Consider the following 16,846-nt stretch of genomic DNA (forward strand, 5'->3'; position numbering starts at 1 on the left):
GTTACCTTTAGTTTTGAGCTGTCCCTACACCAAAATTTCTAAACTGCATCACAGTATATTACATATGCGTCCTGGAAAGGATCTTCCCAGAAGCAAATGTACAAGCCAATGAAAAACTACTGAAAAGCAAATGCCAAAACCATTGTTGTTGTTGTTGTTTTAATGAAGCAATGTGGAGTGTTCCTATTTTGGGTTCCAGTCAACTACGGAGATTATCACACCAGGCTCATTTTTTACACACTCCTGCGATTATCACATTATCTGCCAATTCCAATACTTTTGCACTATGGCACCATATATTTGCACATTTTTGTGCAATAGCGTGACATGAACGATATTACTGAGCTTTAGTGTTTCACTTAGGTGTTGTTTCCCGTGATTGTTTAGGAAATGGTTGTGTTCATGCATACATGCGTAGATTTCAATTGCATCACAGCAGTTTACTCACGCTCTTTAACTTCTGCTTAACTTTAGCAACACAAAACATTATAAGAATTACATTACAATGTAATTCTATTGGGACGGCCAAGCAACATAGGAAGGAAAGTTGCTGAATAGCAGCCTGGGAAATTCGGCTAAAATTTAAAAATGGATGACGACAAAACTTCAATCACACAAATGGATCACAATGACTATATAAATAACTATAGTTGGGTTTATAGTTTCCTATAAAACATAATCAACTACATGTTGCAAAGAGTATACACTTTAAGTTCTTAAAAGGGGCAAATACTTACTGGTACGTTCATTAAGCCACACTAAAGGCTGCACAGATCCATTTCGTATCCAAGAAATTGGAATTATCCATGTGTTACTCAATGAAAAAAAAAATGATATTTTTTAAACCCATGTAAGTATATAAACATCACATAACTTTCATTTAGGAACATTTTCTTGTAAATTTTAATATCTCTCAGTTTATCATTCAAACCACTTTTAGTTTTAAATATCATGAAAATTGTGCCAACTCAAGAATGTTTATTTTAATCACATGAGGCTTACAAGCAAGAGCTAGAACGCTGTTAGTATTTATTAAATATGTATTTAAAGAAACAGTAACAAATGGTAATGAGGAATAATATAAACCCTGCTATAAAATATTCATATTCTTATACAGTTATATTAATTTTATTATTATATTTGTTTTACTAAAATATAGACATTTACCTCTGTTTCATCTAAGTCTATACCTAGCTACTGTAAACATAAACAAAATAAAGGGTTTAATAATTTATGGTGGCAATGGATTCAAAAAAAGGAAATAAATGAAAAGTAGCTTTTTAAAATAATGTTTTAAAAGTAGGTAGTGGGATAGTAAGCAAATCCTTAGCACATGGTCAACTGCCACATAACTGCTAGTTTTCAATACAGTGCAAATTCAAATAGGCACATTAGTATATAAAATCACTGAAACTAAATATATTTGCACCAAATTAGACTTACTTTGTGTTGTTTTTAACCTTTTCAGACCAAAATTGCTCTTGACTGATATTCCCAGTGGAGAAATTTACTGTCAGAACTGGGAAGCCAACTTGGCAAGTCCAAGTGTCCATTATAGCCTTTACTCTTGCTGGCAAATGGATGTCATTTTGTCCATCTATTACCTTCAACAAAAGTTCTGGATTAGAATACAATTTAGTTTGCTTTGGCAGGTATTTAAAATACCACAAGTGAATTCATACATGAACAGTCCCAAGATTCTTGAGTATATAATATTGGATACAATGGTAAAGATGCAGTGCATTCAGATTTCACAAAGGAAAGTTTCTATGATGACTCCAGCCCTGAGCATATAAGGACTGCAGTATGGATCACATGGACCAACAGTGCAAACCATGATGTTTATCACACTATACTCTTAAAGTGCTACTATTCCACTTTGACTCCTCTAGCTGCCTCCTGTTGCATTCTGGGATTGGCAGTTTTAAGGAGGAGTATTTAGAATTCTCAGGCACAGAACTTCTCTGCCTGAGAATTCTAAATACTCCTCCTTAAAACTGCCAATCCCAGAATGCAACAGGAGGCAGCTAGAGGAGTCAAAGTGGAATAGTAGCACTTTAAGAGTATAGTGTGATAAACATCTATGAGAATACTGATCTTAGATCTGGCTGAGGCAATGAAATGCCTGGCATCTGGAATCCCTTTGACTGAGATACTTCTAAACAGAGGTCTCCACTGACCACAATTCCTCAACTGTACGCACCTGTGAAACTTTCCCTTGTATACCAAGATGCTCCATCACTGGTACCTTAAACCAAACAAACTAAGCAAGATGTATAAGCCAAACAAAAAGGAGTGCTAGAAGTACCAAGAAAAAACAGGAACTTTTCCCCACATCTGGTAGAAATGCTCCAAGGCTAAAAAATATTGGAAAGAAATACACAAACACATGATGAAAAATTTGGGGAAGGTTTTTCCCTTGCCAGCACTTTTTTTAATGGAATATAACATCTGTTCTGGAAGAAGAATTTGAAAGAAAAACTGGAGAGTGATACTATATATGGTGACAGCTGTGAGGATCCAATATGCACAAAAATGGAAAATCAAAGATTTACCTACAAATGAAGTCCGGCAGTTTAAATTAGCTGAAATGATTTGAATAGGTTTAATTTTTAAACTGTATTGTACTTAATCCTGTTTCAAAGGGGGCGGGGTCAATTTATTTATTGAAAGTATGTATTATTCCAACATATTCTAGTCATGTAAGCCGCCTTGATTACTGCAGCAGAAAGGCAGGGTATAAGAATAAAGTTTATTTTATTATTTATGATGAAAATGGATAAAATCAAGGATGAATGGACTCACATAAACTACTGGGAAACTATATGGTGCAATCTCCAGACTATTAATTGATATAACATACTTTACATATTTAGAAAGAGAGAAATAGGGGAAGAAATTAATAGAAAAAGATAACAAATAAATGGTAGAAAATAACAATAAGCAACTATAAAATGGGGATTGATTAAATTCCCAATGATTGGGCGGCATATAAATAAATCCTATTATTATTATTATTATTATTATTATTATACCATTTAGTAATTCCATAAGGTTAGATGAGAAGTATCAAGAGAATTTAAACAAAACAGATGGAAATGTGGCCATGTAAGATAAACTTTTAAAGAAACATCCAAACAAAAGTGCTAAGTTCTTTTCCATCTTGGAAAAATTGTGGATATGTAATTGTGTTAGTTCATTTTGTCTATGAATTTTTGTATATATGTGTATTTGCTATTGTTCATGTGTTTGTTTCTGGTGTAGTATATGTGTTGTTTTAATAATAAAATTATTTTTAAAAATTAAAAAGAAAATGAAAGAAACTTTTCCTTACAGTATATACCAGCAGACTCAAATGCCCAAAATGCCTGTTCATTCACTATAGGCAACACACAAGGAGGAGGCTGTTTTGGGCAAAGAAGTGCTGGGTTGAAAGCCAGAAGACTATTAAAAGTGCTCTGAACTCTCTACACTAGGAAGGAGACAGAGCTCTGGCTGAAAGACAGCACCAGACTGCATCAGAGCAAGTTGCCTGAGCAGAGCTATCCAAGGTCCTGAATTGCCAACTTGATTCAGTCTCCTACCTGGCTAAGAGCCTAAATATCCATCATTTTAAAATGTATTTAGAAATTATATACATCTTACTATTTAAAATGTGGTGGTGGATAGTTTCCATTGAAGCTGTAGCATGTAAGCAAAGGCTTAACCAAAGGGACCCTTTGCCTCCTAAGCTCACAGTTAGCTGTGTGTCTCTTTCATTTTTGCTGAAAACTAAAATCACAGCAGTGGTCCTGATAAAAATAACTCTTGTTTCATCTGGTAAATTGTCAGTTAATTATCCTGGAATATTTCCTAATACTGTATTAAATGTGCCATGTAGTTTGATCTAACCAATACTCAGAAATAGATCATACCCAGTAATCTTCCACTAATGGTCTGAACTGGATAAGAGCGCATTGAAGTCATTCTGAAGTGTTTGATGCCCGCCCCCTCCACAGCGCACTGTTTATGCACACAAACTATTTGCCTGATGGTGACATACCTAACAGAATTTGGAAAGGTGATCTGGTTAGATCTCAATCAGCTTGAAAATGATTATTTGTTTCAGTTCTGACACAAAGACAAAGTAGTATTCTCAAGTATTCCGTTTGAAATGAGTCTAGAACTAAAGCTAGATGAGGAAACAAACTGACAACAGATAACAGAGCTGTACCCAGTCACCCCTTTTGTTGGACAGTGGAAACTTCTTCCAGGCTGTAACAGAAATTGAGAACTACCAGAAAAACACTAGTCTCCTCCCTAAGTGACAGAGATTTCAACAATATGGCAGTGATGAAAGATGTGAGAGGAAACTGGTCTCAGCAAAGAGGTATCATTTAGGTGCAGCCTCTGACAACTCAGCTTAGTGCCTGGAGTGCTTTGAAAAACTGGGGGGAGAGGAAACATCAGTCCTTTTTAATCCTCTTGTTTTAGATTTTAACTTGAGCAAGAATGCAGAGATCCCATTTTCCAAACTAGGCCCTGTCACTACTTCCCACAATTATACAGTCAGTCATGGTAATATATCAGATGTAAAGTAATCCTTGAAGTGGACTCAAGACCTCCCATCGCAAGGCAACCTTCCCTTTGCCTGGTGTATCCAGGGATACAATTTTCCTAATACTGGTTAGGGACATTTAGTTCAGGTTGTTAGTCCAGCGCGCTATTATTCTCATGTCTATTCAAAGGTGTGTTTTAGATCAGCTGTTGATTCTCTACAACATGAAAAGAAATCACAAACATTAGTATAGCCCTGAGCAGAAACAGAAATAAGCCATTACATCTTAGATCTGACTTGGAAACAAGCTGAAATGGTTTAAGGAGAGGAATATGGCCCTCTGATGATGGTGATGTGTGATCAAACCCAGATTCCATTATTATGGGTTCAAATCCCGTTTTAAGGTTAACAATGCCTCAATTCATGCACTAAGAGAATCAGCAAACACCATATACAATTTAAGTACCTTTTGAATATGATTCCAGAGATCATCCTGGATGGCATTTGAAAAGGAAAATTCATTCAGATATGACTGAAATAAAACAAGTGTCCTCATTATTCTATTTAGTGTGACAGTACATTTGAAAAAACAAAAATGAAGTGACAAGACATTTTTTGAGAAAATCATTTTTTAAAAAACTCACATGGAGTGCTTTGAAAAACAGTGTTTCAGTCAAAAAGCTGGAAAGCATCCGGATAATGGAAGCCCCCTGAGAGAAAGAGGGAGGGAGCAAGATTGAGAAAAGCTTGTTAATTGCACAGACATTTAATTGGTAGCATTATATTCAAAGTTGTGTTTTCTTATTAAATGCAAAAACTGATTATATTATATATTATAAAACATGTTCTCCCAAACATATGTATGGTAAATAGAAACCAGAATATTGTATATCATTATTTGAGGACAAGTACCAAATGTTTTATTTATGATAGGAAAACACTCAGCAACCAATTAGTAACAGATTTTTCACAACTGATACCAGAAACGGTATTTGAATTTCCCATAATTATAAAGAATTATACATTCTTCTTCTTAGCCTCATAGCACTGTTCAACTCAACTTGAATAAACAATAAGCAAGAATATGAGCTCATCCTCCTCTTTCCTGTGAGAATATTTTGGCCTAGTTAAATGAGCACAGGAGAGGTAGGTGCTTTAGAACTTTTCTGTTCTAAAGCCCTTCTAAAAAAAGAAGAGGAGAATGTTTCTCTGTAGTAGAATGTACTTACTTCAGACTTTTCTTATTTAAGCATTCTCCTTTGAGCCACAAGGTCTTGAACTCTGCCACAAGGTGGAAAGATTTTGTAGCACCTTTCAAACTAACTGAAAGAAAGGTAGTCTCAAAGATGCTACAAAATCTCTGCGTACTGATTCTACAGACTAAGGGGTTGTACAGACCAGCTTGAAGCAGCGGTGTGGGGGCAGCATGAGGGCATGGCATTTGGACAATGCATGCCCCCATGCCAGTGTCACACCGCCCGACCAATTGCATGGTGAGTGGCATCACGGCACTCCTTTGGCATGGCATTTTTACACCACACACCAAAAGGAGCACCAAAAAGTGCTGCCGTGGTGGCAATGGCACCTTTTTGGCCAGCTCTAAAAGAAGTGGCATTTTGCCATTTCTTTTAGAGCCGGCAAAGTGCCAGATCAGGGCTGTGGCGTGCGGTTGCTGTGGCCCCAATCCGGCGCTGAAAGGGGCAGGGCAGGGTGGAACCGCTCATTTGGGGTGGTGTGTTCACCCCTAACACAGCTATATTTTTGAATTCTTCCACAAGGTGGAAAGTAAGCACCCATGCTGGGGGACTCAATGGCTTCTAAAGCACACATACCCAAGATTATAGAGTCTGGCTACAATGGAGGGGAAGTAGGTTTTCTCCTGTTTTGCACCCATGGCTTTGTTTTATCACAATCAATTTCAAATCTGTTTAATCCATTATAAAGACTTGAATTAACTTATTTGAATGAAATGTGTTTCTATAAACACTGGTCCTGCTCCTTTCATTTTCTTTCTGTCCATGATAGCTTGATATGTAAATTCTTCTTCTCATAGGCTTCACCATTCAGAGTTCGGTGGAGACAGCAGATTCTCTTTTCTCATTCTTGTGTAATATTTTTGTACAGTAGTGTATTGAAAATAAATTTTTGATTTTTCTGTTTTTACCTTCTTATATGTTACTGTACCAAACAGGTGTATTATTTCATCTGCTTTACGTTTTTCACGTGTGTCTGATAAAGACTGGCTTTCTATTAAAGAGTCCCACTCCAACATAGGTAACAAAACAGAAGAGCTGAAGATTTGATCCTGAAATTAACAATAAAATATCAATATTTACTTTAAAAAAAAAAAAGACCACCTTTAAGCAATTCCCAATACTATATTCTTAATTTATTAACCATTCTGCATTTCCTCTTAAAAACATCCATTCAGGCTATTGGATTTGTACTGTGTTTAAGGGCCATGCATAATAATGTAGTTTATGTCTCACAGACAGAATATCCATTTGCTCAAGGCATCACCAGAGCCTCAGAACCACACATCTACAGGAGAAAGATTAAGAAAAATTTAAATTACTAGGGAACTGAACGTGTCAATTTAATTTTCACTATGCTTTTCAAATATTCTCATTCCAAACAATGTATATATTATTTTCCCCACCTTCCTGCACAGAAATTCATGCAAATTTTAGTATGTTATTTTCCTAATGTACATATGTTTGCACCTTTCTCTAATTTATGCATTTTTCACCTCCAACTAAATGGTTTTCTGTGCATTATTCAATTAAAATGCATTTTTAGTCATGCACATTTGATTACACGTAATGCTCTCAGACTCAGGGAAAGCAATAGTAAACCTCTGAACAAATCCTGCCAAGAAAACCCCATGATAGGTTCACCTTAGAGTCATCATAAGTTGGAAACAACTTGAAGGCACACAAAACACACAACATTTCAAAACCAAATGAACAAAAATATAGTTTGCATTTTCCTTCCAGTAATTTGAAACTGAAAGAACCATGCACACCTAGATTAATAGTCTGACAGATTATGAATTGGATAAATTCTTGATTAATACAAATCTCCCTCTCTATAATAAACTAAAATTAGCATTTGCTGGATACTGGACCGCCTAGTGATTACAATTTAGGACAGCAAGATTACAGGAAGAAAGATTTGGTCTGTGGGGACCTCTTTTCTTAAAGAGTGGTATGAAATTGTAAGATTAGGTTCTACAAACTGAGTTTAAAAGTTGAAGCTCATATGAGAAGGGACGAGGCAGGAGACACAGCAGCAGAAAGAAGGCAGAATTAGTACCAACTGGTGGCAAGGAGCACAGTATACTGACAGCACATTCTCACACCTACAGCTATCACTAACATCACTGTTCTCAAGAACGTCTAAGCACTAAATATAAAACATTTATATGATAGATTGGTATCATATACATGAAAATAAGTTCACACCTACCAGCGACATTGTGGAGTCAATGTAATGTGCTCCTAGATATTCAAGATACGAGGCAAATCCCTCATTAAGCCATAAGTCGTTCCACCATTCCATAGTGACTAGGTTTCCAAACCACTTAAAAATAAGAAGAGAAAAAAATATTTAAATAAATTCTTTCAAATTGCTTTCCCCATCCTTTTGACAAGAGAGATGGGCTTTACTTAATATGCTTAGATATTAACAAAATAGTATGCATAGGTGTGCTACAATGTATGTTGGTTGGTAGGAATTTGGATGATAAAGCTTTAGAAAAACAATAAAACCTCAGTCAAGCAGTTTGAGAGAGAGAGAGAGAGATTGAGAGAGAGAGAAGAGGTCTGAATTTCCAAATACAATTGTCTCCAAGGCTCAAACTATATGTGATATATGTTAATGGAATTAATGCATACTTTCTGTTATGTAAATGGCACAATTTCAGTCTCTGGACTGTGCAGGTTAGGAAGGGATAATTTAACTCTGTCCTTACACTGGCCCCAACAAGGAACACTTTTTCAGTGTCTCTTTGCACTTCCAGTGAAACCTCTTGCCAGTGTCTCATAGAGGTGCCCCTGAAAGTTCCAATAGAAGCTTTGGGGAAATTATTTTTTCTCCAAAACAGAGAGAGAGAAGGGAGAAAAGGAAGAGAGTTCATCCCTATGGTACCCATCCACTCTCATAATAGCCCACTTTCAAACTGCTCTGCAGCTGTTTTTGACATAACAAAAATGTATGTTATTTGTATTCAGATTTTGTATCTGACTTCTGATACTTTATTAAAAAAATAAATAGAAGACACGCCTAGACACTTTTACACATAGGGTTGCCAGAATGAAAACTGGAGAGGGCTTCTGTACTGTTAATAGATATGCAGAAGAGGGAATTTCAGCAACTGTTGCTTTACCTAGATGTCTAGGACTTTATATGTTGATGACAAAACCTTGAGCATGGTTCAGTAGCTAGTATGCAGTCAGTGCAGTTCATTACATTGTTGACATAATATGTCCCCAATAAAGTTCCTCATTCACATGCTGCACCAGTTGCAGCTTCCAGACCACACTCAAGGGCAGCTCTATATACAGTGTGCTACAGTAGTCCAGTCATGACCTTACAGGCACAGCAGTACAGTCATGAATTTGAGTCTCAGTGCCCCCAGCTACCCTTTTCCAGGAAAGAATACTGTTGGTGGACCAACCCACAGTATTCTTGTCATGGAGGCTACTTGGATCTCCATGAACAACGATGATGCTAGTCCAGTGGACCCTTGGTATACGCTGGGGTTTGGTTCCAAGATCCCCTGTGGATAACAAAATCTGTGGACGCTCAAGTCCCATTAAATTTAGTGACATAGCAAAATGGTGTCCCTTATAAAAATGGAAAATCAAGGTTTGATATTTGAAATTTATACGTTTTTTGAACATTTCCCAACCATGGATGCTTGAATCTGTGTATAAAAAATCCGTGTATAAGAAGGGTCGACTGTAACACATTACATATCTTTTCTTTCAGAAAGAGTGCAACTCCATGTAAAACAAGCAAGCTCCCAGAAATACAGTTTTAGATCTCAGTGGCTCTCACCCACCAAGTTTCTCTCACTCCAGGATTGAATTTCAGTTTACTAGCTCTTATCCAACCCCTCACTATATCCAGACTCTGGTTTGGCACATGAATGGCCTCTCCTTATTCCAGTGTTACAGAAAAAGTAGCTGGGTATCATCAGCAAAATGGTGACAGCAAACATGGATCTCCTGATGACTTCCTCCATGGCTTCATACAGATGTAAAATGATACTGGGACAAAATATTACCCTTTGGTAATCACAACACATTTGCCAAGCTGCTGGCACAAAGTAACCCAGTGCTATTTTCTCTGACTATCACTTGCAAGTATGCATCAAACTATCATAAAATGGTGTTGCTAACACCCAGTTCACAGAGGCTTCCAGGATTATATCAAAAGATCAAATTAAGTGCAAGAGAGAATCCCCTGCTTCTCTCCCAAAGAAGGTTCAGTAATCCATTTGGCTGTCCACAACATTTTTATTGTCTGTTCTTTTATGCAGTTTGTGTTATCACATGAGGTAGCTTTCAATGAGCTAGAATTTTATTAATTTATTTTCTTTCCATTTTGGGTTTGGGGTTTCTGTTTTATCTTGTTTCACTCTCAGATATGATTGTTTGTCACCTAGATCAATGAACCACAGAACTGTAGAGTTAAAATATACCACAAGGGCCTTCTAGCCCAACCCCCTGCCCTGTAGGAATACAAAACTAAAGCACTCCTGAAAGACAGAGGCGTCACTAGGGAGGTGGGCTGCACCAGATGACACCCTAAGGGGGTTACAACTCTGCTTCCCAAACATCTGCCTTTTGGTAGAAATGGGTTGTGGTGTTCACCTGTGCCCCTTTAAAATACTGGGGTGAGTGGGGTGAGGTTCAGTAGGGGAAGAAAAGAGAGGCCTCAGATTTTTTAAGTTCTTAAAATATTAATTTAAATGATAAAATTTAACTTTTATTTTTTAAAAAATAATTATTTAAATTTTTTCTTTAAAAACATCACATCTTACCAAAGTTTCATTTTCACCACATGAAACTATTTACATGTAAATACATTTAGGCTGTACATCTCATACTATAATTGAATGGTATAATAAATTTTGCGTGTTGTTTTTGTCTCAACCATTGTCATTACATTCAGTGATACATGGGATTATGATTTATGAGTAACATTAGTGCAAAAACCATTATTAGAGATTTTGTATGGTGTGATACAGGAGGAGGTCATTAGCAGATGACACCATGAGATACTATACCGGCTGTCACCAATCCTAGTGACACCATTGCTGAGTTTCAGATTAATTTCTGATTAAAGACCTCTGAAGAAGGAGTGTCCACCAACCCCAAAGGGGATGTCAAAGAGGGTTTACAATAAAAAAAGAAAAGTTCTTCCTAGATATTATGTTCTTCAATCTGTCTAGGTCAGGGGTAGGCAACCTTTTGGAGCCGGGGGCCGGGTTGGTGTCCCTCAGACAAGTCGGGGGGCCGAAGCCGGGGGGTGGAGCTTCCACCCTCCGGGGCGGGGCTGCATGATGGGGGCGGGGCTTCCACCCTCTGGGGTGGAGCCACTCTCCGGGGGCGGAGCCTCCACCGAAGCCCCGCAAGGAGGAGGAGGCGTGTGCCCGCCCTCTCCTCCTCGGTCCCTTTCTGGACAAACACCCCCAACCTGCATTCCAAAACACACACAACAGCACAGTTGTGCATTTCACATGGCTTTACTTAACATGGCCTCTTGCGTATTTCAGAGGCTTATTCCATAACCAAACCCCTTGGGTTTAACACTTAGCATGGTTTAACATGGCTATGCATATTGAACATGTCAAGGTGGTTTCACCGTTCTTGGACCAAGTGTACTTCTCAGAAGTGTGTACTGGTTTTTCTTCACCGCTCATGGGTTTGTAAAAATCACAGCAATTTACATTGGCCTTGCCTCAGAGGCTTTCTGATATCAATATCACCATTAAAGAACCAAAAACACACAGAAAAGGCACTTTGGAAAGTCACACTCTCTTGGCTTCAGAAACAGTGCCTGCATGCCTCTCAAGTTGACTCATATCATTATCATTGTCATCATCATCATCATCATCATCATCATCATCATCACCATCACCATCACCACACTATCATTGTCAAAGCAAGGGAGACTTGTTAGCATTAAAAGCACACAAAACACACTTTGCAAGGTCACGCTCTCTCAGCTTCTGAAACAGCAGTTGCATGCTTCTCAAGCTGACTCATCATCACCATCACCACACTATCATTGTCAAAGCAAGGGAGACTTGTTAGCATTAAAAGCACACAAAACACACTTTGCAAGGTCACGCTCTCTCAGCTTCTGAAACAGCAGTTGCATGCTTCTCAAGCTAACTCATCATCACCATCACCACACTATCATTGTCAAAGCAAGGGAGACTTGTTAGCATTAAAAGCACACAAAACACACTTTGCAAGGTCACGCTCTCTCAGCTTCTGAAACAGCAGTTGCATGCTTCTCAAGCTGACTCATCATCACCATCACCACACTATCATTGTCAAAGCAAGGGAGACTTGTTAGCAATTAAAAAGAATGCAAAACAAAACAAAACAAAACAAAACCTTGTGGCCTCTGGCCACTCACCACCTTCTCCTCTTCCTCCTCTTGCTGCACCCATCTCCTCTTCCTCCTCCAGCTCTTCCTCTCTCCTCTTCCTCCTCCTGCTGCCCCATCTCCTCTTTCTCCTCCTGTTCTTCCTCCCTCCTCTTCCTCCTCCTGCTCTTCCTCTCTCCTCTTCCTCCTCCTGCTCTTCCTCTCTCCTCTTCCTCCTCCGGCTGCCCCCATCTCCTCTTCCTCCTCCTGCTCTTCCTCTCTCCTCTTCCTCCTACTGCTGCCCCCATCTCCTCTTCCTCCCTCCTCTTCCTCCTCCTGCTCTTCCTCTCTCCTCTTCCTCCTCCTGCTGCCCCATCTCCTCTTCCTCCTCCTGCTCTTCCTCCCTCCTCTTCCTCTTTCCTCTTCCTCCTCCTGCTGCGATCTCCTCTTCCTCCTCCTCCTCCTGCTGCCTCCTCCTGCTCTTCCTCCTTCCTCCTGCCCCATCTCCTTTTCCTCCTCTTCCTCCTCCTGCTCTTCCTCCCTCCTCTTCCTCCTCCTGCTGCCTCTTCCTGCTCTTCCTCCCTCCTCTTCCTCCTCCTGCTGCCCCATCTCCTTTTCCTCCTCTTCCACCTCCTGCTCTTCCTCCTCCCCCTCCTCCATGCGCCGTGCGGCCTGGGGGCAGGATGGAGGCGACAGAGGAGGAGGTGGGCGGCGTGGGGCCGCGTGAAGCCCCGCGGGGAGGCGGGGAGGGCCGTGGGGAGCCCCGCGGGGAGGCAGGGAAGGCCGCGGGGAGACCCGTGGGGAGGCGGAGAGGGCCGCGCGGGGCCTCGCGGGGAGGCAGGGAGGGCGGCGCTGTTCTTCACCCTTTGCCTCCTCCACCCCAGGCTGCGGCGGCCCTCCTCTTCCTCCTCCTCCGCCATTTTGTTTTTAAAATGGCGGTGAAGTCTCGCGCGACCTTTCCTATCCTGGGAAAGGTCACGCGAGACTTTGGCCACCATTTTGAAAAACAAAATGGCACCCGGAGCGGCGTGGAAACGGCAGCAATCGGCGGCAGGACTGCGTGGGGGCCGGTAGAAAGGCCTCGGCGGGCCGGATCCGGCCCGCAGGCCGTAGGTTGCCGACCCCTGGTCTAGGTCATTCTGAATTTATTTCATTGTGATAAGACTAATAAATACAAATAATACATATATAGCTGTACGTCCTTATCATCACTATGTACAGGTGTACAAGCCTTCTATCACCACTGTGTAAAATTCTCAATAAATGTTACAGTTTTTTTAAAGAAACTTGATAGTACTTGTGATTAATATTATATTGCAACAAGAGCAGCTACAGTAAATTGAAAAATACCCACTTCATTATAAAAGATGAATAAAAGTACAGAACATGTTACCACATGCCTGATGTCCTATCTCATGAGAAACAATTTGAGAAATCCACGTCTTCTTCACTATGAATCTATCTTGTGGCTGGTACAGTAAAGAGCTTTCCTGGAAAGTCATTAGTCCCCAGTGTTCCATAGCACCAGCTCCCATGTCAGGTAGTGCAATCAAATCTACATTAATTTTAATAGAAAGAGAGAGAAAAGGATTTAACAATATGTAACATACGTGCGTGAGTACTTCTCTGCTTTCTATATCATCTACTAAGACTGTCAATGGCTGACAACAATATTAAGACAACAATTGTGTCCTTTCCCTGTGTTTTATCTGCAGAAAAATGTGTCTGTATAACTATCTCTATGTTGCATTGGTGACATACAAGGGCAATAAAACATACATAAAATATAAGAGGAGTCCAGCTAGTTGAAATCAAAAGGGTGCATCAAAAACAGCAATGTGCTTTTTAGACAGTCATGTAAACTTTCAAGCCCTGTTTCTGTGCTCTCCTGAAACAATAGTGTTCTGCTGTCGGTTCCCAGCCACTGCTGTTCCATGGCCCATTATGTATAATAGAATGGTGTCATGAGAAAAGTAATGCTAATGCCCACTGAAGCTCTATCATTTCAGCTCTTTTCAATGCATGCAGCCCTTTGATCTGGTTAACTATCAAAAGTGCATCCAGACCTGTAAATAAGCCTATTTATATCTGATCTCGGTTTCTCTCCATTGCTGCTTTCTTCATATGGTTTTGAAAGGGGTAGATCTTGTACTAACCGACATATTAAGGCTCTGGACTTTCAAATTTCACTTGCAGCTGCTACAAAGTCTTGTTACCTGTTGTCATATGGCATCTGTCAATTTTCTGTTTCCACTCAAATTACATATCTGCAAAAATTGAGTATTTCAAAGCTCCAAGGGCACTCTAAGTACAGGGAAAATGTCTGCTCTTGCACATCTTAATGTGTTACCTTGAGCAATCATGGATGGAAGATTTAGGAGTACACACTACTGTAAGACATATCCAGGCCAACCATCTGACTACTGAGTGCACATACACTACACAGTTACAGTAGCTAGATGCCAATGTAGCCATTAAAAATTCTAAAAAAGTAACTGTCCCAGCTCTGGAAGAGGATGAAAGAAATATGAAATTATTAAGGAATGAAAAAACAGATGATGGAAAAGACCAGTTCTATCAGATAAATTCCATAGTAAAATACAGCCAGTAGAAACAACAACAACAACAACAACAACAATAATAGAGTTTATTTATATCTTCCCGCCTCTCCCAATTGGATCGAGGCGGGATCACAGCAGAGTTTAAAAATACAATTAAAACATTACAATCACAACAAAAGATGGGGGGGGGGTTGTTTCAGTATCTTAGAGCAGGGATGGACAGCGGTAAGAGGCCAGGAGGATACATAGAGCACACTCTGGAGACCTTCAATAGCTGCTCTCCCACAAAAACCATCATTTTTTCACAGCCGAATAACCCTAAGCCTTATAGGGATTTCAGATTTCTAACGATATACTGATCCCAGATTTCTAATGAAAATTTTTATTTCCTTTCAGGCAGCATATTTGCCAGGCTGTTTCCCTTAGATTTTCCACAAACCACTACAGTCAGTGTCAACAGTGGGAACAACAGAGAGCTGAAGGGATATCTTAATGTCATGTCTTTCCAACTTCTTGTTTGCAACTTATAATATTACACACCTCTTGCATGCCTTACCATTGCTTACTCATTTCCATATGACCACCAACAAATTTTGGGAGTTTCTAGATATTTTAAGATATCTGGATGTGGTTATATATGTTGTTGATGTTGTTGTGTGCCTTCGAGTCATTTCTGAATACTGGCAACTCGAAGGTGAACCTATAACAAGGTTTTCTCGGCAGGTTTCTTTGGAGTGGGTCTGCCATTGCCATCCTCTTAGGATGAAAGCGTGTGACTTGCCCAAGGTCATCCAATGTTTCCACGGCCAAGCCAGAATTTGAACCCTAGTTTCCAGAGTCATAGTCCAATGCTCAAACCACAACACACACACACACATACACACACACACATACAAACATACCTGTTTTTGAAAGAGGATAACTGATGTTAAATAAATCTTCCATAAATGAAAAGATTGGTCCAGTGATATTTAAAGCATATTCAGCAAATCCCTTTTGAATTGCATCCTTCTTAGCCCAAATGCGTATCTGCCAAAATGCACAGAAATTATTATTTTGGAAAGCTAATGAGAATCGATTCCATGTTAATTGGCTCTTTTTACTTATATTTTCTACTTTGAAAATATTTCTCATGTGGTGTGAACAGATTCTTTTTTCAACTTTATTATACTTTAGACTACAGTTCAAACTGCTTTGTTATTCATAGGCAACCATATTTTCTTCCATTATAGTCTGCAGATTTCTAATTTAAAACAATACGTCCTAGGAGTTTATCACATGCAAAAAATAAAGCAACTTACCTCTGCCGCGATACAGTCGCTTATGGGATACAATCGGCAATTATCACACGAAAAATGCAACTGATGCTGTCAGGTGTCTGCATCCCGGCTGCATCCGGGCTCCCAGCTGCATTTAGCTGGCTGATTTACAAACACAGAAAGTTCCCGTTTTTGAAAGGTAGTGGGCTAAGGGCAACTGGGAGCCGGGATACAGCTGGGATGCAGTCACCTGGCAGCATCAGTGGTATTCTTTGTGCGATAATTCCTGACTGCATCCTGTAAGTAACTGTATCCCAGCAGGGGTAAGTTGCTTTATTTTTTGCATGTGATAAACTCTCTAATCTTGCATGTGTTTGTAAATCCAGTCAAAAGAATGAATATGTAAGATGAAGAATCTGCTAAATACTGTATGGCAATAGCATTAGTATTGCCCAGATAACAAAGGAGGACAGATGGCAGTGAAAGCCAGGCTATACTAACCCTTTTCGAATACTCCTTCTCCAAAGAGAAAAGAAACCTGGGATGGATATTGTCAGGAGCTACTTTCAAAGGGCATAAAAATCCTGTTAATAAAAAAGATGGCCTTCTTTCTCCATATTGGTGACACGATAGGTGTTAGATAGCAGAATAAATATTAGAAAGAGTTTGCAGAAAATTAGCGTTGAAATCTAGACAAAGAATTTACTGAAACATGAAGAAATTCCATGAAATTCAGTAGCAAAAAAATGGAATAAAAATAGCAGTCCTACATCAGATAGTTCTCTGTGCCACCAAAACCCATTCCTTTTCCTCAGTCTTTTGGTTCTTTCTGCCAGATCCAAAACCTTTGGGTGTGGCAATTTTGCCTCATTAAAAGCCTTCCT

At 39.5% G+C, this 16,846-nt stretch overlaps 1 protein-coding gene across 1 annotated transcript in view; it reads right to left on the minus strand.

Moving 5' to 3' along the window:
* Nucleotides 1-16,846, minus strand: part of LVRN (laeverin) — a 45,031-nt gene that overhangs the window by 17,602 nt on the left and 10,583 nt on the right. The window contains exons 4-11 of the mRNA XM_089491948.1: nucleotides 15,606-15,732; nucleotides 13,543-13,697; nucleotides 8,006-8,119; nucleotides 6,702-6,842; nucleotides 5,182-5,247; nucleotides 5,004-5,069; nucleotides 1,444-1,604; nucleotides 738-814 (exon numbers count right to left, since the gene is read on the minus strand). Coding sequence (XP_089348074.1) covers nucleotides 738-814; nucleotides 1,444-1,604; nucleotides 5,004-5,069; nucleotides 5,182-5,247; nucleotides 6,702-6,842; nucleotides 8,006-8,119; nucleotides 13,543-13,697; nucleotides 15,606-15,732 — 907 coding nt within the window. The remainder of the gene's footprint in view (nucleotides 1-737; nucleotides 815-1,443; nucleotides 1,605-5,003; nucleotides 5,070-5,181; nucleotides 5,248-6,701; nucleotides 6,843-8,005; nucleotides 8,120-13,542; nucleotides 13,698-15,605; nucleotides 15,733-16,846) is intronic.

The sequence above is a fragment of the Sceloporus occidentalis genome, unplaced genomic scaffold, assembly GCF_023333645.1.
Source record: "Sceloporus occidentalis isolate IW3139 unplaced genomic scaffold, rSceOcc1.0.p SCAF_1, whole genome shotgun sequence".
In the NCBI taxonomy this organism is placed as follows: Eukaryota; Metazoa; Chordata; class Lepidosauria; order Squamata; family Phrynosomatidae; genus Sceloporus; species Sceloporus occidentalis.